Here is a 23,961-nt window from a genome sequence, read left to right as displayed (position 1 = left end):
ACGATGCAGAATCCAGCTCACACATGGAAATGGGCAGTTGTTATCTTCATTAGAGGTGGACCTGAAGTCGAAACTACTACTCTCAGCAACCGCTCTATGGCATTTGAAACCTGGATTCTGTCTGGCTGTTGCAGTAACTGTGGCAAAATACGCCACTATAGTGTGGGCAGTGTCCTGCAGATTCGTTTGGAGTGTGTCGTTCCCCATTACAGCAGCCATGATGAACCTTTCTCCTCTCCCAGAAATTCTCCTGATGGTCTCCAATACAATCGAACTTTTGGTGGCATGATTAATGGTGTTCAGGAACTGTAGCCATGACCTCTTCTCGCTCTCTTGAATAGTTCAGTGACACTTTAACCTCGCCAACCAAAAGGCTGCAAGATTCTCTGTGTTTGGCCGACACTTGAACCTACGCAGAGCCATACACCTAGTCCTGATTGCAGAACGGCATTTGTCAATCCACCACGGGACAGTTTACCTCTTCTGTTGTCCCGTGGTATGTGAAACGAATGCTGCAGAGACATTTTGGTAATATGACCCAACCAAGCCTCGACATTGGCACAACTGGGCCAACTGGCTAAAAACTGTCAAGTCTGCTCTACAAAGCACCCATCACAGTGGTTTTCTTTTGGTTTCCACTCTGTCTGTCAGATGAATTCAGACTGGGAAGTGATCACTTCCATGCAAGTTGTCAACCGCTTTCCATTGAGCAGTGTGAGCAAGAGCTCGAGAGCAAAGTGACAGAATAATGGCAGAAAACGACCCAGTTGCTGTGCAGAAATATATGCTCTGTACCGTATTTAGCAAGTATGCGCATGATGACATGCTCTACCCCTGGAGCAGGTAGTTGCAGAGTCCCAAAGCACATTTTGTGTATTAAAATTGCCACAGGGAATGAAGGGGCAGGGAGCTGTGTTATAAGGTCAGTTAGGGCCTCTTCATCGAGCACATCATATGGGGACAAGTAAAGGGAACATACTGTCAACGGATGACGCATGTGTACTGATACAGCAACTGCTTGTAAGGTCTTTGTAAGTGAGAGACGCGAGCAGTGGTAGTTAGTACTGACAACAATACCTACGCCTGCTCCAGCTCTCTCTCCATTCAGGTCATCCTTTTTGCGGAGTACATAGCCTCTTAGCTCAGGCATGTACGATTGATCCATATGAGTCTTCTGGAGATACACATAGTGGTCTATCCTGAGATAAGAGACGGAGTTCATCCACATAGGTCTTGAACCCCTGCAAGTTCCACTGTAGGATGGGAGCCATTTCATCGATGTGGTTTTAATTTACTCCTATCTTTGCACTGTGGAGGTGAAATACTTGTAGAGCGAGGAGGAGTGGAGGGGCTGCCTGGATCCTCCAAGACATCTAACTCCACGATGTCCTCCTCCTCAGTCAGACGTGAAAGAATAATGTCTGATAGTGCTCGGGATAGCTTTTGACCCGAACTTCATGAACCTTTCTCTCTACCGTCCTTTCGAGGATGCGGGAGAAAGAGGGCATTGAGAGGTACTTTACTTGTTGTGTGCCTTCATGACACTCACTACAGAACTGTTGCTGGTCTCTTCTGTGGTGGCTGCTGAAAGACTTACTAGTGGCCAACTCCTTCTACTCCATTGACGAATTTTTTAATAGAAACAAATGATGTACTGTATATATTCATACTATTAGTATTGTTATTTCAGCTTAAAAAAAAAAAAAAGTTGACATGTTCCACATCCACGAGGATCTCCTCAGCATGGATCTATGGAACGAAAAACTAATCTAATCTAATCCACCTTTCTGTCCCTTGCACTATGTGGGCACTGTTACAATTTATATGTGTGACTAGTTCTGGGATCTTTCCATGAATGTTCCTGTAATAAACTAAAACTATATCAAAATTCCCTTTTTCTAATCTCCCATGACGAATGTTATTCTCCGTTATTCATAATGAGACTGATCTTCTTCCCTGATATGTGTATGACTACTTTCTCACAGTTTAGGCTCACGCAAAAGATGGTCAGGAAGAACACAGCCAAAATGACACTGCATTAAGTTAACTAAACCTGGCAATATTCATGAAATCTCGCTGATCAATAGTTATATCTAGTCTGCATATTATATTTTATTATTAATTGGAGTTACATTAACAAATACATAAATACTTGGTGAAGTTCTTTCAATGCACTCTGTACATAAGATGATACACAAACTAATACAAGATTATGCTCATCAGCGGAGAAGCAAGCATGTTCTAAACCAGGGGTGTACGGACTTACTAATACTGCAAATCACAAAACGCTGTGTGTGTGTGTGTGTGTGTGTGTGTGTGTGTGTGTGTGTGTGTGTGTGTGTGTGTGGTTCACATCATTTGTTTCACAAAAAAATATTTTATGGCATGGCATAAAAGAACTAAGTTCCACAAGGGCTCATACTCCCATTTTAAGGGGAGGATGAAAGATGAGTAAAAAAAGAATTACAAGAAAGAACGCTGAGGCACGGTCCACCATCTGATTGATTGTGGGCCGCATGCAGCCCACATGCTATGCACTGCTGTTCTAAAAGTTAACTGAGTACCTAGAACCATTCACTGGCATAAAATTTCTATTTGTTTAAGAATCAGTTGAAGTCAACCAGGCAAGTTATGAGCACTGTTAATAATTTAATTTCCAAACATGAAAGTAAACAGAACAAGATAAAAGGAAAAGGCTAAAATGTGATCAAAACTGAGAGTTCATTTTCTTACAAACATTAGCAAAGTCTAAAATTCAATAAACATCATAGGTAACTATTCCAAAACAGAATGTCACTTACATTCTGAATATCACTAATGGTGATTTCTGTGTCAAATGTGACCTCCAGGTCATGATCTGGGAATATAGGCTTGTTTGTGTCTGGATTGCATCCCAGACCGCATAAGGCACCAGTGTACTGTGTTACTGCCTCATTAGTCCTGGAAACAATGAGACATAAACAATAACTACAGCAGAACAAGAAACTGATCTTAAATAAAACAGGTGTGCACACACATGCACGCACACACAAATAGTCTTGAACTAAACTGGTCTATACAACATGTTTGGCAAACAGAAGTTTAAATATGTGACACATTTCTATCTATTAGTGCCTCAAATCTGAAAATATGAATTTATAATTTAAATATTTTGATTTACACAGAATTTTTTGTTTCTAGGTCACTTTAAGGGTGACGTCGTTGTTGTTGTTGTTGTTGTTGTTACTACTACTACTACTACTACTACTAGTACATCCACCACCACCACCACCACCACCAGCACCACCACTACTAAAGCTATAATGTAAGGCGTATTTTTCTACTTATCATTTCTTCACCATATGCACAATGTACACGTGGACAAGGAAAAAAAAATTCCTGGATTTTTTCTGCATTCCCCACTTAAAAATACATATTTTTATGGTGAAAATACACTTTTCTGGAACTGTAAAACTTATCAATCCGTTGAATGGTAAAGGTTTTATACACTGCCACAGAGCTCTCCAGCACTTCAGGAAACAAAACCCAGCAAAATAAAATTATGCTTTTTGGAAAAATCTTTGATACGCAGCAACATGTAGGCTGCATATTTTAATATTACGAAAATATAAATGTAGGATCCACCAAACACAGCACATGTCACATTATCTTGCCAGTCAAGACAGTAGATATTCAGAGGACACCTGATGCATTCAGTAAATAGCAACATGACTGTTGAGTAGTGTGAATACACAAATACGAAATGTTCATAATTCAAATTAATACATACATAGCATAGCTACAAGAAAAGCTAAGGTTTCACATGTAAGATTGGTCTTTTTGTGTTTGTTACCCTTTAAGAGAATTCAAACACAAATGAGCTAGTACAATATTAAATGACGACATTAAATGTCAGGTCTTCTGGGCCCAAAATTTTTCTAAGTGGCTGGTCCTCAATGTGTTATGTTATTAACGAGTGTCAAATGTTCTGCGATTTAAGAAATTCATCACATGTTCTCACACAACATAATTCATGTAGCGTAAAAGCTCATTTCTTCTCAAACCGTCATTCACAATATTTTCCTGCAACCTGTTGGAAAGAGATTCGCTTGAGCAGTTGCCATAGAATGCCAGAAGACAGGTGTTACTGTGCACATGCAGCTGTGATAATGCAGGAAGCCTGTGCTTGGTATTTGCTCTTCATGTACACCTTTCGTCGCATTTCTGTTTAGAATTTTGTGCATAGTGTGGCATCATGTGACCATGTGTAGCAATGCGGTGACATGGGAGTTAATGTACTTAGGGCAATTGTTTTATCATATCCTATCCCGATAAGGAATGCAAAATTAGAAAGCAGTGCTTGGCACAATATTCATTTCAAAACTAGACTCTACAGTTCAAAGTACCCTAATATTTTGCTACGTGGTGACTTTAACAAAAACAGCAGTGCAAAAAGCTAGTAAGAAGAATTACAAATTTCTTGCAAAAATAAAAACTGTTGTTTGTATACACCAGAACTATGAAAATTAAGCTTTTTATAACTTTATCAAAACGTATAAAGCTTAACAAGGTTACTTGTGACGCCAAGGAACTGCATAACTGGCAGTTTATATTATATTCCAGGAGTAAATATAAAGCCTTGTGGGGAGTTACAATGATAAAATATGGTGTGTTGTCAGTCCATAATTTACAGAAGAATGGTGTTCTGTAGATTTAAAATGCAAACAATACAAATTCTGAAATAACGTCAGGCCTAGAGGCAGTACCAGTCAAGTGTTGAAACATTTCTTGGGATCGAAAAACACTGCGTTTCATGGAAGGCAGAAATGTAAAATTATACTAAAGCTTTTCATTGTGGTTTTTGGCCAGCCGGAAGCCAATTTTCTTAGAGTATTATCTCATGTTTGGTTCTTTATTGTGACATAATGCCATACGTGCCAGAGGATGAAAATGTGCGCTTGAAATTCAGTGAACAGTTGAAACTAGCTATTAGTATGGAATGAAACACTTCCTTTCAAATCATTTGACTGCCTCTATGGAAAAGATTAATAAAAGCCAAATTTCTTTAGAAAACTGACAAAAATTGCTTCACTGTTCTACAAAGCAACTACCGTATTTACTCGAATGTAAGCCGCACTTTTTTCCGGTTTTTGTAATCCAAAAAAACCCCCTGTGGCTTAGAATCGAGTGCAAAGTAAGCGGAAGTTCTGAAAAATGTTGGTAGGTGCTGCCACAACTAACTTATGCCGTCGAATATATGTAGCGCTACACAGGCTTGCTTTGCAGGCACAAAGATAAATACTGGCGCCAAAACCTTTGCGCCAGTAAATAAGTTTAAAAAAAAAAAAAAGAGAAATGGAAGACGAGCTTTTTCCTCCGCCCCGAGTTTCGACCACTGCATTTTCATACATTATCCAACGAAGTAAATACAAATTCCGTATTGTTCATCTTCGAATGTAGTAGCATTTCAATGTACTACGAAAATCCGACTGGCAAGACTGTTTGGGGTTTTTGTCAATATGGCCAACTGTACATTCTGTATTTTTTCCTACCTGTGAGAAGAGATGGTTGGTAATAGGAACTTTCATGAATTGTGAATCACATGCAGTTTTCTCTTCACCACAAGAATAATATGAATATAAACATTTTGCCATGTATTCTTTCGTGTTGGCTGCTATCTCATTTAAATCCTGTCTGCCTAACAAACTATGAAACTAGAGCGAGACAACAGCAAACGCAGCAGAACATACATATCATGTCATGTTTATATTCGTATTATTCTTGTACCTAATAGTCAAACAGCCAGAGATGAAGCACGGCAATTGACTAGATTTTTTAATGTAAGATGGTTCTAATTTCTGTGCAGAATGTAATGTACTAAAGAGGTGTCTGCAAAGTTTTTCAAACGGAGAAAAATTTTCGCTAAACTCTCGTTCAGAACATCTTGTATCATACACAGTCTATTATTTGGTTCTTGTTGATCATTATCAAAGAAAGCAGCAGTGTAAGTAACAAGCAGTCTCTTGTCATTGTTTCGCTAATGAGATGGTTCCTCTTTTTTTTAATTTTTTTTAAATTGAATGCGGCGGTAGCGCGCACAAAAGCAAGTCATGCCGCGAGCGGCGACAGGTCGTAAACACTCATTATCAGAATGCGACAAACAATGCATGACACAGTACAGTAATGCATTTTCAGCTTAGAGTGACATAAACACCTATAGCAAAGAGAACAGCGCTTATGAGATCAAAGAAAAATAAGCAATCAATTCAAACCAGACGAAGCACGAGAAAAAGGAAGGGTACCCGTATAAATACCGCCGGATCACACCTCCCAACCTGCAGCACTTCACTGTCCACCATCCCCACCATACTATTCCTCCCCCTCCCTACCCCAGCCGCCTCCTTCCCCCCAGCCAGTTGCCACTCCCATCATGCACTGGTGCTGCTGCTTGTAGTGTGGTTTCAGTTGCCTGAAATTGCAGTTGCATGTGTGAGTTGCGTTTGCATGCGTGTGTGTGTGTGTGTGTGTGTGTGTGTGTGTGTGTGTGTGTGTGTTGTTGACAAAGGCCATTGTCCGAAAGCTTTAAGTCGGAAAATTTTTTTGTTGTGCCTATCTGCATCTCACTATATGGTGAGTAGCAACTTTCCTTCTCATAATATTGTTACATTCCACCCTGGATTTTCCATTGTTTGATTTTTGGTTGAGTTTATTTTGTCAACAGCAAGGAGGAAAATTTGTCTAATTTAAGTCTTAGTCCATTTCTCTTATTCCACACATTTTTAATTTTTACTGCCTCTGCATTAACTAGTATAAGAATGGTTACGTCTGGATAGAACTAAAGTCTTGGAGAATTTATATGGTGTTACACTGGTCCAGCATGTGGTAACCTGTGTGTAAATACTTTTTTAAGTGATTGCAAAGTATATTTGACAGAATGTGCAGTGGATAATGTTTATTCCACCCATGACTAACTGAAGATGCATGTCTGCTGTGGAATCCAGGTGGTGTGCACCTTGGTTCCTAGTTTGAATGCTGTATCAACACCATGTCTTTTTACAGGACCACTTCAATTCACCAAGACGAAAATTACAAATTCATTTGTCAAAATATACAGTAACTGCAGCAGTATTACCTGAGTTCTATTTCAGGGGCAAAAATAAGGCACAAGAGTGCTGGAAGCCCATGAATATTTGGCATCAATGTGGTATGCCTTAGGTTCATACGATCACCAGCTGGGTTTAAGGAAACTGTAGCTGCTACAAGCATCCTGTAAAAGAAATATGGTCAGAAAATGTATTATTAAGTCAAGTCACTTTGCTTTCTATTCTATAAGTGGGCCACAGCAGTAAACTGACGCAAAACTCAGCAGTAAACTGATGCAAAACTGTAGTTATAGTAAGAGAAAACCCTGTTGCTACACTCACAGATCCTTTATTTTGTCTAGCATGAGCAGGCATTCCCTGCATGGGGAGCAACTGCTTAGACAAAGAAGGACTTAGTATTTTTTATTTAACTGTTTCTGTGTTCAAATGAACAAAAGTGTCACCAGAATATACACTGTTAAAGATGCAAATTGAGATAATACAGAAAACTTACATTGACAAACTTTCACTGATGTTAAGTACAATATGCTGTTTCCAGTATGGTGACTTGCACCTAAAGTTGGCTGATAGCATTAAAGATTATATTTAAAGTTGGCTGGCAGCTCTAAAGTTTGAACTGGCTATACTACAGTACAGAAGTAAATGATGACATTGACAATGCCAAAGATTAAACTGACTGAACAACAGTATGTGTAATATCCAAGGTATAGTGTATCCAAAGACAGAAAATGAAATTTGCATTTTAATTGTCTCTTTTATTGGTTTGTGCACAGACATCTCATACTTGTACATATCTGCTTATCTTCAAAAAGATATCAGTACATTTGTAAAAATTAAAATATCTTTTAAAATACATTATAAAAAATGCATATTTAAAAATGTCTTTATAAATACACATTCAGAATTAGCATTCTTAAAAATATTTCTGTTAGTATATTGTGCAAGTATTATATTTCGGTTCCTTATCAACAGTACGTCATGAATACATGGAAGAATCTATGTAGGTTAAATTTGTTTTGTTCATTTAATAGATCTTGTGGGTTTTTCTCCTTTTTTACAATAATTTCCAAATCTTTCAAAAAATTTAGCAGAGGATCTTTAACTGTGTGAGAATAATTTTCATACTATCTTGTCCTTGTATGTTTAGTTGTCCACAAATGTTCATCCAGTGCTGTAGGATTTGAATTTAAATTGAAATGTTCTATATAAAATATTTTAAACGTATTAAAAGTAACTAACTAACTAACTAACTAACTAACTTCCAGTTTAACCAATGTACATGCTCTGACAATTCCAGCATTTCATTTTATATACTATTGAACTATTGTATGTGTCCTTTGTGTACGTTCTCTTTGTGTATTAGCATGCCTTTAAGGCAGATGCTAGTTTGAAATGCTACTTTAACTTTCTGTCTTGGGAAACATCCCACAATCTAGTCTGTTATAGGACTTCTGTATGTGAGTGAAATATACCTTTTATTTTCTACTGCCTTGTCTGTATTGTTTTTTTTTTCTTTCTTTCATTTAATATTTTTCTGTATGGTGTGGTACACTTTCATTATATCACTTTCTTGGTAATTGTTCCCTAAAGCTATCTTTTTGATTGTCTGTAATTCTGTAGCTCTGTCTTCATCTTTGGTAACTGTAACATTCTGTGTGAAGTTGAATAGAAATATTCATTTTTGTGCTGGATTGCACAATTTGAATTACTCCCAATAATTATACCTGAATATGTAGGCACCCTGAAAACTTTAAAAATATGTTTCCCATTCAATCTACTAATTGCCAAATTGAGAAAATTGATGCTATTTTCTCTTTCATGTTCAACTGCGAACTTAATTTTTGGGTGATGTGGTTCAGTTTGTCTATTACATCATTTAAATCTTGCTTGGTTCCTTTAAATAGAAATATACTGTCATCAACATACCAGTGATAATAAAATGTTTTCTGTTTTATTTTGTGAAATTTATCAGAAACCAAATTTCCAAGTCATTACGAAAAATTTCAGACAATATGCTGGAAATCCCATACCACCATACTGGAAATAGAACATGTACTTTACATCAATGTAAGTTTATGTCAATGTAAATTTCTGTATTATCTCAATTTGCTCATTTGAGGATCAAAACCACCAATAAAAAATAATAAATCTGATTTGTGGCTGTTTTCAAAAACTACTTTATTTTCTCACTTTGATACCCTCTCTGAAATACTGTGGCTGTACTCAGATAACATACACAATAAGAAACAACACAATAACAAAATGCTCTTAAACATTAAAGCAGGAATTATTGCCTGCTTCATGGAACTGGCAATATGTATCCAACTTATCAACAATAATATTTCTGGACTGGCGAAATATATAAGAAACGCTACAGGCCACGTGTCAATAAATACTGATCAGTTAATTATTGACATTCTCTATTTCTTCCCCCAGAACAATATATTGCCTTAATAGAAATAATATATTTAGTAAATCACAATTTACTCTGCTAATGTGCTGCCCCACTGATATATTCACTCACAAAATATTATGCATATTAAACAATAAAATAACTCCGGTTCATATTTACGTGAATTGTTCAAGGCATTATACTGTAAAAAAAGTTGACCATCTGCTTGAAAAATCAAGGTTTCATTGCATTACAGCATTAGCAAACAATTGGCTATAATCACATTTAATAAAATGAGTGCAAGAATTCATGATAAATAATTCAAGTAATGTATATGAAGTATATGATGAAACTTCCTCAAATGGAGCTCCAAAAGACGTGACATTACTGTTTTTCATACTAACAAAATTAATGCCCCCCCCCCCCCCCCCCCACACACACACACATTCAAACAAATGGGCAAAACATTTTCATAGTAATTCATCTTATGTCTACCACTGAGCAGATGCTTTTTGTCATTTTACAGAATTTTCTCTGGTAGATATTTAACTTAAAGACTAATGATGCGTGAGATGACTGTTTCTATATAGATGGATGCAGAGCCATTCAGATGGTACAACAGAAGCTGACAAACCAATCAACAAATTGCCGTTAAGACGTTAAAAACCTTTATATAATGAAAGAGTCAAACTGAACTGTATACTTAATTCCTGAGCTCACAAATAGGAAACTGAAGGTGATAATGTAGCAGCTCATCAATGACCTCAGTAGAAGATGGGGAGATGAGGAAATAAACCACTGTAAAATTAATGAAGGAATCGAAACACCCACTTTAAGTAATTTAGGGAAAAATAAATGAGGATGAACACATGATGATGATGATGATGATGATGATGATGATGATGATTATTGGAGCTTATAAGCACTCAACAGCGAGGTCATAAAAGCATCCATACATTTATTAAAATAAACAAATGTGGCTAAAACCTCAAAAATTGCTCATCAGAAATGCACTCGAACTGAGCACACAATCACTCTATCTTACATGTTCTAAAACAACGGAGACAGAATAAAAGTAGCTATACATATGATTAAAATAAAAGTAGAAACAACAAAGGAGCTAAAAGAAAGGCACAGGCAAATGTGACTGGCTGATCAATTACAAAAATATGGGTGAGCCAATCACCCCGTTAACATATTTAAACCATTGCCCTAAAATCTTGGGAAAAATGTTGGCCAATTCACAAAACCTAAAAACACGAACCTCATTCATTTGAACATTACTTAAAATAGAGGGCAGATCTGGCAGCAAGTCTGCCACCACCCACAGGTTGGAAAATAAAACACAGTCCAATAAAATAAGGCACACAGTTATCTGACGCCACAAGCACCACACATAGGAAAGTCCTCTCATCCGAGCAGGAGGCCATGCGTTATACTGCTGTGGCCTATGCGAAGACAAGTAAGGAGGACCTTTTCCCATCAACATGGCTGGAAGGAGGTATACCCTGGCCACATTGTGGGCTTTACTACATGGAGCTTATTGTCTGTCACTTCCAGCCACTCATCCTCCCACCTACTCAAGTCTCTGGAGCTCAACAGCAAGGTTACAGCATGCAGGGCAATGGCGCACTGAAATATATGAGGTTAACAACATGCCTCCTTGGCTGCTAGATGCACCCTTCCAATCGCCACAAGCCCCATGTGCCCTGGTATAGCAGAAAACACCACCTTCCCCAGTCGTCATAGCTGGAGGAGGGCATCCTGGATATTCTGTACTACATTGTCTGCTGGGTACAAATGTTTCAGAGAGTGAAGGGCACTCACAGAATTGGAAGACACATGAAATTTAGCACTGGAAGAATGTCTCATCTGCTCCAGGACCCTCAAGATCACATATACTTCTGCATCAAAGATGGTAAATTCTTGAGCCAGTTGGATCTTGAGAACACGATCCGGGAAAGCAACAGAGCAACAAACTGAGGCCCACTGTTTAGACCCATCCGTGAGGGCAGCTACATAGTTGCGGTGCTCACATAAAATGTTAGAAAATATCGCACTAAAAACAGAAGCAGGAGTGTAATCTTTACTGTATGGCACCAAGTCCAAAATTATCCTGGGCCTCTGCAGAAACCACGGTGGCAGACTGTTAAAACCCTGGAGTTGTGCTTTTACTTACTCCACACAAAGTGACTCCAGCACTCACAGCACACGGATCCCAAATGGCATTGTGGTTCATGGACGGATGGAGAAAAGACATTTCAGAGGCGGATGGGTAAGAGCATGGTATGTGGGTGAAGTTGGAGCTATGAGGAACTTCTGTGCCTGACACACCATGAGGAGCTTCTGCCGGATGGTGAGTGGCAGTTCACCAGCCTCAGCTCAGAGTCTGGGTATAGGTCTGGTCCTATAACCACCCATGGCGTGCCGAATCCCCTTGTAGACAGCATCCATGATCTTCAAATAAGAAGGCCTCTCTGATCCATACACTGTGCCCCCATAGATCAGCTGGGAATGCATGAAAGCTTCATAAAACTGAAGCAGAGACAGGCTGGACAGTGAAGGGGGAGGCGTGTTTATAGCGATAAGAAGTGCAATAGTATCGAAGGAAATTGACGGAGATCTGAAATGTGAAATGATTTGGGTGAAGGTCACGGTTAAAGCAGGCTCAGACATGGTAATTGGATGTGTCTATAGGCCCCCGGGCTCAGCAGCTGTTGTGGCTGAGCACCTGAAGGATAATTTGGAAAATATTTCGAGTAGATTTCCCCACCATGTTATAGTTCTGGGTGGAGATTTTAATTTGCCGGATATAGACTGGGAGACTCAAATGTTCATAACGGGTGGCAGGGACAAAGAATCCAGTGAAATTTTTTTAAGTGCTTTATCTGAAAACTACCTTGAGCAGTTAAACAGAGAACCGACTCGTGGCGATAACATATTAGACCTTCTGGTGACAAACAGACCCAAACTATTTGAAACAGTTAACGCAGAACAGGGAATCAGCGATCATAAAGCGGTTACGGCATCAATGATTTCAGCCGTAAATAGAAATATTAAAAAAGGTAGGAAGATTTTTCTGTTTAGCAAAAGTGACAAAAAGCAGATTACAGAGTACTTGACAGCTCAACACAAAAGTTTTGTCTGAAGTACAGATAGTGTTGAGGATCAGTGGACAAAGTTCAAAACCATCGTACAATATGCGTTACATGAGTATGTGCCAAGCAAGATCGTAAGAGATGGAAAAGAGCCACCGTGGTACAACAACCGAGTTAGAAAACTGCTGCGGAAGCAAAGGGAACTTCACAGCAACCATAAGCATAGCCAAAGCCTTGCAGACAAACAAAAATTACGCGAAGCAAAATGTAGTGTGAGGAGGGCTATGCGAGAGGCGTTCAATGAATTAGAAAGTAAAGTTCTATATACTGACTTGGCAGAAAATCCTAAGAAATTTTGGTCTTATGTCAAAGCAGTAGGTGGATCAAAACAAAATGTCCAGACACTCTGTGACCAAAATGGTACTGAAACAGAGGATGACAGACTAAATGTCGAAATACTAAATGTCTTTTTCCAAAGCTGTTTCACAGAGGAAGACTGCACTGTACTTCCTTCTCTAGATTGTCGCACAGATGACAAAATGGTAGATATCGAAATAGATGACAGAGGGATAGAGAAACAATTAAAATCGCTCAATAGAGGTAAGGCCACTGGACCTGATGGGATACCAGTTCGATTTTACACAGAGTACGCGAAGGAACTTGCCCGCCTTGTTGCAGCGGTGTACCGTAGGTCTCTAGAAGAGCGTAGCATTCCAAAGGATTGGAAAAGGGCACAGGTCATCCCCGTTTTCAAGAAGGGACGTCGAACAGATGTGCAGAACTATAGACCTATATCTCTAACGTCAATCAGTTGTAGAATTTTGGAACATGTATTATGTTCGAGTATAATGACTTTTCTGGAGACCAGAAATCTACTCTGTAGGGATCAGCATGGGTTTCGAAAAAGACGGTCGTGTGAAACCCAGCTCGCGCTATTCGTCCACGAGACTCAGAGGGCCACATACATGGGTTCACAGGTAGGTGCCGTGTTTCTTGACTTCCTCAAGGCGTTCGATACAGTTCCCCACAGTCGTTTAATGAACAAAGTAAGAGCATATGGACTATCAGACCAATTGTGTGATCGGATTGAAGAGTTCCTAGATAACAGAACGCAGCATGTCATTCTCAATGGAGAAAAGTCTTCCGAAGTAAGAGTGATTTCAGGTGTGCCGCAGGGGAGTGTCATAGGACCGTTGCTATTCACAATATACATAAATGACCTTTTGGATGACATCGGAAGTTCACTGAGGCTTTTTGCAGATGATGCTGTGGTGTATCGAGAGGTTGTAACAATGGAAAATTGTACTGAAATGCAGGAGGATCTGCAGCGAATTGCCGCATGGTGCAGGGAATGGCAATTGAATCTCAATGTAGACAAGTGTAATGTGCTGCGAATACATAGAAAGATAGATTCCTTATCATTTAGCTACAAAATAGCAGGTCAGAAACTGGAAGCAGTTAATTCCATAAATTATCTGGGAGTACGCATTAGGAGTGATTTAAAATGGAATGATCATATAAAGTTGTTCGTCGGTAATGCAGATGACAGACTGAGATTCATTGGAAGAATCCTAAGGAAATGCAATCCGAAAACAAAGGAAGTAGGTTACAGTACACTTGTTCGCACACTGCTTGAATACTGCTCAGCAGTGTGGGATCTGTACCAGATAGGGTTGATAGAAGAGATAGAGAAGATCCAACGGAGAGCAGCGCGCTTCGTTACAGGATCATTTAGTAATCGCGAAAGCGTTACAGAGATGATAGATAAACTCCAGTGGAAGACTCTGCAGGAGAGACGCTCATTAGCTCGGTACGGGCTTTTGTTAAAGTTTCGAGAGCATACCTTCACTGAAGAGTCAAGCAGTATATTGCTCCCTCCTACGTATATCTCGCGAAGAGACCATGAGGATAAAATCAGAGAGATTAGAGCCCACACAGAAGCATACCGACAATCCTTCTTTCCACGAACAATACGAGACTGGAATAGACGGGAGAACCGATAGAGGTACTCAGGGTACCCTCCGCCACACACCGTCAGATGGCTTGCGGAGTATGGATGTAGATGTAGATGTGCCCTGTATGCTCCCCAAGTCCTGTGGCTAAGGCACTTTGTGATGTTCAGTGCCTTGAGGGTTCTGGTTTTCAGGTCTCTCAGGTGTGGCAACTACGACAATCTGGAGTAAAAAACGAGGCCAAGAAACCTCATCAAGTCTCTTAAGTGTAGGATGGTGTCCCTCATATGCAAGTCAAGTAAATTAAAAATATGACGAGAATGACTAAAATGAACACACACACTTATCTGGAGAATACTGAAGTCCCGTCTTTGCAGCTCACTCCTCTAACCTCTGCAATGTAAGCTGCAATTGATGGTTCGCTTTTTCAACACTGGAGGAGGAACAGAATACAGTAAAATCATCCACAAATAAGGAGCACTGTACAGGTCTCTTTCTCATAGATGTGATACTGTTTATGACTATGGCAAAGAGGGTATCACTTAAAATACTGCCCTGAGCGACACCATTCTCCGGCTAAAAACCATCTGACAGTGTGCCACCAACTCAACTCCTAAAAAACTGCTGAGACAGGAAATACTTTATGAAGCCACAAAAGCCCCATTGAAGTGATTGTGCAAGAATACAGTGCTCCAAGTAGTATAGTATGCCTTACTGTTATTGAAGAATACACCAACACATTGATGTTTACGTAGGAAAGCCTGCTGAATAGCCACCCCTAGCAGAGTCAGGTTATCGACAGTGGACCGAAATCTCTGGAATCCACACTGAGGGTCACTAAGGAATTACCTGGTCTCTAACAACCAGACCAGACAAGGGTTAACAATTCACTCCAGGGTATTTTCTACACAGTTTGTTATGGCAATACCCCAATAACTACTGGGACATGCGTGGTCCATTCCTGGTTTGAGGAGAGGTACCAAAACTGCCTCTCTCCATGAGTTGGGGAATTGACCTTACTGTCATATAAAATTAAAAACGTTCAAGGAGGATTTCCTTTGATGCTGGTGCCAAATGTCAAAGCATGAAGAACCAGATTTGATCATGACCAGACGCAGTATCACGAGTCTCAGACAGTGCCAATTCCAGCTCCCACATGGAGAAAGGGCAGTTGTAAGACTCAATTGTGGGATCTGAAGTCTAACTTGCCCCTCTCTACAGGTGCACAGTAACAGCAAAACGCCAGATCTTGGCTGGCAGGGGCTACAGTCTTCGCAAAATGCTCTATCACCGTTTGAACAATATCTCCAAGTGTTGTTTGAAGACACCCAATTCGCACTGCTGCTATCAGTAAACGACTTTGTCCACTGAAATTCCTCCGGATGACTTCCCATACTTTCGTAAGGCAAGTGGAACAAATGATAGAACCCAGAAACGCCAGCCATGTCCTTTTCTTGCTCTCCTTAAATACGCGTCGAGCCGACATCAAGCTCCATGACCTCCGAAGAAGATTCAAGAAAGACATCAGATATGATGACGTCAATATCATCAGACTGCATACTTCCATCAGTGAGCAATTCTTTGCCTTCGACTTCGATTTTTTTGGTCTGAGGTGGATTTGGAGCCACAACCTCTGAAGTGGTGGTGGTGGTAGCAGCAGTGCTGAGCATTGGGCAAGACTTGACCTTCGGAGGGGCAGGTAGTTACAGGATGTCAGGAAGCATGTCCTTTTCTGAAATTTTGGGGGGAGGGAGCAGGCTTCAAGGAAACTGCAGCAGCACAAGTGCACAGACAAGCACAGGTGCTAGTGCTGACAATAGCAACCTCAGTTTGTGTAGTGACATCAGTTTTCTGGACTTGCTGTTTGAGAACAGAAAATAATGAGGCAGTGAACGTGGGCACCTGCATGGACTTGTATAACTTCTTGGCTTCACCATACGGGATGTACTTCGTCATTTTTATATCATGGATCTTCCATTCTTCAAGGAAAACTCTGCAGGCCCTACTCCGGACAGGGTGATCCCCAGAGCAGTTGACACACTTTGGAGAAAAGAAATAACCAACACCATCTTGAGCAGCTTTACCACATTTGCCACAAGTCGCTTCTCCTTTACAACCAAGAGTAATTTGCCCAAAGTTCTGACATTTAAAACACCACACTGGGTTTGGGAAATAAGGTCATACACTTAGGCATAGGAAACCTGCTTTGACATGCATTGGTAGTTTTGCGCTGTTAAAAGAGAGTCTGATTTGACAAGATTGTTATCCAACCATTACATAACATTTTGCACGTCGACAATGCCTTCCTGGGATCACTCAGCTAGTTCTTCTCAGGGAAAGTCAACTAGATCCCTGCAACTCACAACACTTTCGTAGTTCAAGGTGTTGTGCTATTCAGTTTGCACACTCCCTGAGGCTTTGTGCTTTACTTGTTGGGAGCTGGATGTTTCAACCAACACAGTGCCACTGTGCAAGCGCTTAACAGATGTCAAGGTGCCCACAATGCCTTCTAAGCCTTTCTGTATGTAAAATGGAGAAACTTTCTCGAAACTACTATAAGAAACACATTCTGTGGAACAGCATGCATTGTGTTACTACTGACTGAATCAGGAGGACTGGCTATACAAGCCACATTTTAGTTTGGGTGTTGGTACCTTACAGCACCCCATCCTTTCCACTGGGAGGAGGAAAAGAAAATTTTGGAGGATCCATTTCAGTCCAACTAGCAGCCAGGGAAATAAGGGTCAACTCAGTCAGAGCCCATGTGCCTGAATAAGTCTGTGGTGCAGCAGGTACCCTACAGGTCGCCCACTAATGACTCTTCCACCTCAATAGATATGCATCTCATCAGTGCACAGCACATCTCGAGCCTGAGGGGTTTATTACAGAGGTTTTTACCATCCTTATGATCTGGGCAGTCAGGCCAAGATCTGCGTTCCCTGAGGTACAACGTTCCATTACCACGCCGCATAATGGTCGCCAAAGCATGCCCAGAGCTTATGGTGACAGGGGACTGGTGGTGCTTACATTCCAGCTCAGGAACCCCAAGGTCGCCAATCCCGTACCCAGGAAACAAATGCTGAGCTCTTGATAGGGCGAGTATACAGTCTTGCTTATTAGGCCAGCACAGCATTGATTGATAAAGCATTGAAGATTGTCTGTATTAGACTTCAATCAATATGATTCACAGGGTACTACCAGAAGAATAGTAAGAGCAGCCACTGAAATTTGGAATGTAAAAGACTGTATTTGGTAACACCACCACCCAACAAGGATGAAACAATTACGGTTTTTCAAAGACAATGACTGCCATTCTGAAAATAATCAACACATAATAACTAAAACTACTGTCATACAATGAGCATCAGAGGAATTTTACAAAACTCATCAGAGGTGACATAATCTGCAATGCACATAACAGACTCAGAATTTGTAGTTGTAAAATGATCTGTAAAAAAGAGGATTTCCAGTGTGTAGCTACAAAAAATTAATAGTAGAAATCTACTTTACTGATGTCAGCATTAAAAGTCACTTTGGATGTTTGGGAGCAAAGCAGTAGGGCAGTATAGACTGGCAATTATATAACAGTATAGACTGTAAGTTACACAAACAAAATAAAGAAAGGGCCAATTTAATCCAGGGAAAAAATGTACCTTTCGCTTTTAATATCCTCTCACTTTCTCAGTTGGGTGCAAAATGTACTGATTTTACAAAAAAGCAAAAGAAAAAGTAGGAAAATATATTTAAAATAACAACTTTTTCAGAATGCCATCATGAACAAAAAATATGCCTTTATAATTTTTTTATACACATATTTCAGTGCTGTTGGACTGTTTTTCTTGCAATTATAATTTACCTAGCACACATTCCATTTGTCACATAGCTATCTGCCTTCCACAGGTATAATTGTACTTTTTCTACTGTTTACTGTGTAAAAAGGCAGATTCAATTCATGTTGTTGTTGTTGTCGTCGCCTTCACACCAAATAATGATCTGATGTGAATTTCCACAATAGTCTATCCTGTCAAGCCCCTTCATTTCTACATAGCTCCTGCAACTGAGAGCACATTCAATCTACTTACAGCACTCAAGCCTTGTTGGTCACATTCAACAATTTTTGCCCCCCATACTCTCCATTCTCCCTCAACACTTCTCTCCACTACCAGACTGAAGTTTCCTGTTTCCTTGCCATCTGATGATGTGTCCCATTAAACAATCTCTTCTTTTAGTTCAGATGTGCCATGAATTTCTTTTTTCCCCAATTTCATTTGGTATCTCCTCATTAATTATCCAATCTACCTATTTTATCACCAGCATCTTTAGTGGCACCACATTTCAGTACATAAAGTTGTTAACTTTATGAAGAGACAGTTGGGGTGAGAATTACTTAGTGAACATTTGGGAGACAACCTTCCCAGTAAAGCCAACAGAAAGTATCTGAGTAGATCAAAGCACACTTGGCTAGAGGCAAAGACAGGTTTTTCTTTCAAGGAGGAGAAAGGATTTCTTCGAGGAGCAGAGAGGAAGAGGTTGGTAGACCATGAAAAAAGGAAGGGGGTGTGGTGGGCCAGGCAAGTCACTTGCACTCCCAGGCAAAGGGGGAAATGTCTTGCACAAGGGGGAAGAGAGCCAAATATGAAAGAAAATTCATGAGAGAGAGAGAGAGAGAGAGAGAGAGAGAGAGAGAGAGAGAGAAGAAAATCTACGATAGTAAATTAGTAAGCATTGTGACAGCAACAGTTCAGAGACGAGAGAAAAGGTATGGGAGTAAAGATGAATCAAAAAGAAGAAAGAGATGAAGTAGGAAGCAAAAGAGGAGGAAATTGGAAAGAATAGCATAAAAATTGTATAAAAAATAAGAAAAGCACCCATTACACAAGAAGTGAGACCCAACTAACTATCACAGGATATCTCTACTTGAGGTCATATATAGGATTTTGTCTAGGATTATATACACAAAACTTCAGGAACAACTCAACTGAGAATATCATGGACGATTTTGACAACGAAGAAGCTTCTCTGATCCGTGTATCAATCTTAAGTGGATCCTGAAAAATAATAGAGTTCAAAACAAGTAGTTCATTCATCACTTTTGTTCACTTAAAAAAAAAAAACTTTATGGACTTTGGTCTACACCAAAAACTCAAACTTTATGGAATAAACCATAAGAATACTAAATCAAAAGTTCAATTTAGAGATGAACTGTCTGTGTTCTGGTGTAGCCACAAACATCGGAACGAAGAAGAAGAAGAATGCAAGACCACAGAAGGCGGTGAGATGACATCAGCCAATAGCATGCTGACCAGGACGTCGCCATGATAGGAGCAGCATCTAGCCGACGTGAATATAAGTGCTGCTCCTGCCAGCCTCAGCCGGACATTAGTGGACAGTATTCGCAACGACTTTACTGTATGGTAAAATAGTCCCCCATTGGTTTCTCTGGGTGGCCACTACTCAGGAAGACGTCATTATCAGGAGAACGAAAACTGGCATTCTATGGATCGGAGCATGGAATGTCGTATCCCTTAATTGGGCAGGTAGGTTAGAAAAATTAAAAATGGAAATGGATAGGTTAAAGTTAGATATAGTGGGAATTAGTGAAGTTTGGTGTCTGGAGGAACAAGACTTCTGGTCAGATGAATAAAGGGTTATAAATACAAAATCAAATAGGGGTAATGCAGGAGTAGGTTTAACAGTGAATAAAAAAATAGGAGTGTGGGTAAGCTACTACGAACAGCATAGTGAACACAGTATTGTAGCCAAGATAGACACAAAGCCCACGCTTACTGCAGTAGTACAAATTTATATGCCAACTAGCTCTGCAGATGAAGAAATGATTGAAGAAATGTAGAATGAAATAAAAGAAATTATTCAGATAGTGAAGGGAGACGAAAATTTATTAGTCATGGGGGACTGGAATTCGATACTAGCAAAAGGAAGAGAAGGAAAAGTAATAGGTGAATATGGAATGGGGGCAAGGAATGAAACAAGAAGTCGCTTGGTATAATTTTGCACAGAGCATAACTTAATCATAGCTAACACATGGTTTAAGAACCATGAAAGAAGGTTTTACACGTGGAAGAGGTCTGGAGACACTGGAAGGTTTCAGATAGATTATATAATGGTAAGACAGAGATTTAGAAACCAGGTTTTAAATTTTAAGACATTTCCAGGAGCAGATGTGGACTCTGACCACATCTATTGGTTATGAACTGTAGATTAAAACTAAAGAAACTGCAAAAGGTGGGAATTTAAGGAGATTGGACCTGGATAAACTGAAAGAACCACAAGTTGTAGAGAGTTTCAGAGTGAGCATTAGGGAATGACTGAGAAGAATGGGGGAAAGAAAAACAGTAGAAGAAGAATGGGTAGCTTTGAGAGATGAAATAGTGAAGGCAGCAGATGATCAAGTAGGTAAAAAGATGAGGGCTAGTAGAAATCCTTGGGTAACAGAAGAGATACTGAATTTAACTGATGAAAGGAGAAAATATAAAAATGCAGTAAATGAAGTAGGCAAAAAGGAATACAAATGTCTCAAAAATGAGAGCGACAGGAAGTGCAAAGTGGCTAAGCCGGGACGGACAAATGTAAAGATGTAAGGCATATATCGCTAAGAGTAGGATAGATACTGCCTACAGGAAAATTGAAGAGACCTTTGGAGAAAAGAGAACCATTTGTATGAATATCAAGAGCTCATATGGAAAACCAGTTCTAAGCACAGAAGGGAAAGCAAAAAGGTGGACGTAGGATATAGAGGGTCTATACAAGGCCGATGGACTTGAGAGCAATATTATGGAAATGGAAGAGGACGTAGATAAAAATGAAATGGGAGACATGATACTGCATGAAGAATTTGACAGAGTACTGAAAGACCTAAGTCGAAACAAGGCCCCTGGAATAGACAACATTCCATTAGAATTACTGATTGCCTCGGGAATGACAGCCCCGACAATACACTACCATCTGGTGAGCAAGATGAACGAGACAGGCAAAATACCCACAAACTTCAAGAAGAATATAACAACAACAATCCCAAAGAAAGCAGGTGTTGACAGGTGTGAAAACTACCAAACTATCAGTTTAAATGATTAATGGAAAATCTCATATAAAGATGTGAAACAAATACAAACAAAGAGATAGAGGGGCTGGCCAGTACTTACCTCAGCTCAGTACAACCGATAGATACACACAAAACAGAACCAAAAATTTTACGTTCCTAGCTTTCGGAACAAATGTTCCTTCATCAGGGAGGAGAGAGGGGAAAGAAAGGGAAGAAGGGAAAGTAGATTCAGTTACTCACAACCCAGGTTATGTAGCAACAGGGAAAGAAAAATAGGGAGGGTAGCAAGGATGGAGGCATGGTTGTCAGAGGGAAGCCAAAGATATTCTACTGTAAGTACTGTACCAGCTTCAAACCAAAGAGGATGCATACAGAAGTAAAGAGGTATATAGTATAAAGATAAACACAACTATGTAGGATGAAAAGATGCGTGAATGGCTAAAGAGGAAAGGGAAAGAGGAGAAGACTGAAAAGTAAATGGGAGTGAGGTGGTTTAACGTAGGTTCAGTCCAGGGGGATGGCGGGATGAAAGGATGTGTTGGAGTGCAAGTTCCCATCTCCGCAGTTCAGAGGGACTGGTGTTGGGTGGGAGAAGCCAAATGGCACCTACAGTGTAGCAGGTTCCTAGGTCCCTAGAATTATGCTGGAGGGCATGCTCTGCTACTGGGTATTGGACATCTCCTAGGCGGACAGTTCGTCTGTGTCCGTTCATGCGCTCAGCCAGTTTAGTTGTTGTCATACCGATGTAAAAGGCTGTGCAGTGCAGGCATGTCAGTTGATAAATGACGTGTGTAGTTTCACATGTGGCCCTGCCTTGAATTGTGTATATTTTACCAGTAGCGGGGCTGGAGTAGGTGGTTGTGGGGGGATGCATGGGGCAGGTTTTGCAGCGGGGTCGGTTACAGGGGTAGGAACCGCTGGGTAGCGAAGGTAGTCTGGGAATATTGTAGGGTTTAACAAGGATGTTACGGGGGGCGACGAAAGGCAACTCTGGGTGGTGTGGGGAGAATTTTGTCAAGGGATGATCTCATTTCAGGGGTTGACATGAGAATGTCATATCCCTGGCGGAGTAATTTGTTGATGTTTTCGAGGCCAGGATAATATTGGGTGACAAGGGGGATGCTTCTGTGTGGTCTGGGGATAGGAACATTGTTGTTGGACGGGGAGGAATGTATTGCTCAGGAGATCTGTTTGTGGACAAGGTCTGCAGGATAGTTGTGGGATAGGAAAGCACTGGTTAGGTTATTGGTGTAATTGTTGAGGGATTCGTCACTGGAGCAGATACGTTTGCCACGAATACCTAGGCTGTAGGGAAGGGAGCGTTTGATGTGGAATGGATGGCAGCTATCAAAGTGAAGGTACTGTTGTTTGTTTGTGGGTTTGATATGGACAGAGGTGTGGATGTGAGCTTCAACAAGATGAAGGTCAACATCCAGGAAGGTGGCTTGGGTTTTGGAGAAGGACCAGGTGAAATTCAGATTCGAAAAGGAGTTGAGGTTATGGAGGAAATTAAGGAGTGTTTCTTCACCATGAGTCCAGACCACAAAGATGTCATCTATAAACCTATACCAGGCCAGGGGAAGCAGCTGTTGGGTCTTCAGGAAAGCCTCCTCCATGTGGCCCATGAAGAGGTTGGCATAGGACGGAGCCATCCTGGTTCCCATGGCCGTTCCCCTGATTTGTTTGTAGGTCTGGCCTTCAAAAGTGAAGTAATTATGGGTGAGGATGAAGTTGGTAAGTGTGATAAGGAACGAGGTTTTTGGAAGATCTTCGGGTGGGCGTTGGGAGAGGTAGTGCTCAAGGGCAGAGAGACCATGGGTATGTGGGATGTTTGTGTAAAGGGATGTAGCATCTATGGTGACACGAAAGGTTTCAGGTGGGAGAAGAGTGGGAATGGATTTGAGGCATTCTAGGAAGTGGTTTGTGTCTTTGATGTAGGATGGGAGTCTGTGGGTGATAGGTTGGAGGTGTTGGTCTACCAGAGCTGAGATATGTTCTGTTGGGGCTTTGAAGCATACCACAATGGGACGGCCAGGATGGTTCTCTTTGTGGATTTTGGGTAATAGGTAGAAGGTAGGGGTACGTGGCTCAGGTGAAGTGAGTAAGTCTATGGAAGCCGTTGTGAGGCCTTGTGAGGGACCTTGGATTTTTAGGATTTTCTGCAGCTCAGTCTGGATGGAGGGAATGGGATCCTGGGTAACAGCTTTGTAGGTTGAGGTGTCGGAGAGTTGACGCAGTCCTTCTGCCACATACTCCACACGGTCAAGTACCACAGTTGTGGAGCCTTTATCCACCGGGAGGATGACAATAGAACGGTCTATTTTCAGCTCCTTAATGGCACGGGATTCAGCTGGGGTGATGTTGGGGGTTGTCGGGA

At 40.5% G+C, this 23,961-nt stretch overlaps 1 protein-coding gene across 5 annotated transcripts in view; it reads right to left on the bottom strand.

Moving 5' to 3' along the window:
• LOC124802628 (ATP-dependent RNA helicase TDRD9) overlaps positions 1-23,961 on the bottom strand; it is a 263,497-nt gene that overhangs the window by 39,183 nt on the left and 200,353 nt on the right. For 4 of the 5 annotated variants that reach the window (XM_047263517.1, XM_047263521.1, XM_047263519.1 and 1 more), the window contains exons 22-23: positions 7,112-7,246; positions 2,802-2,940 (exon numbers count right to left, since the gene is read on the bottom strand). In XM_047263517.1, coding sequence (XP_047119473.1) covers positions 2,802-2,940; positions 7,112-7,246 — 274 coding nt within the window. Of the gene's footprint in view, positions 1-2,765; positions 2,941-7,111; positions 7,247-23,961 lie in introns of those variants that run through there. The other variant, XM_047263522.1, reaches the window with a different exon arrangement.

Source organism: Schistocerca piceifrons, chromosome 6 (assembly GCF_021461385.2).
Source record: "Schistocerca piceifrons isolate TAMUIC-IGC-003096 chromosome 6, iqSchPice1.1, whole genome shotgun sequence".
Lineage (NCBI taxonomy): Eukaryota > Metazoa > Arthropoda > Insecta > Orthoptera > Acrididae > Schistocerca > Schistocerca piceifrons.
The sequence above is the reverse complement of the archived record's forward strand: the minus strand, read 5'-3'. Positions and strand labels throughout refer to the sequence as shown.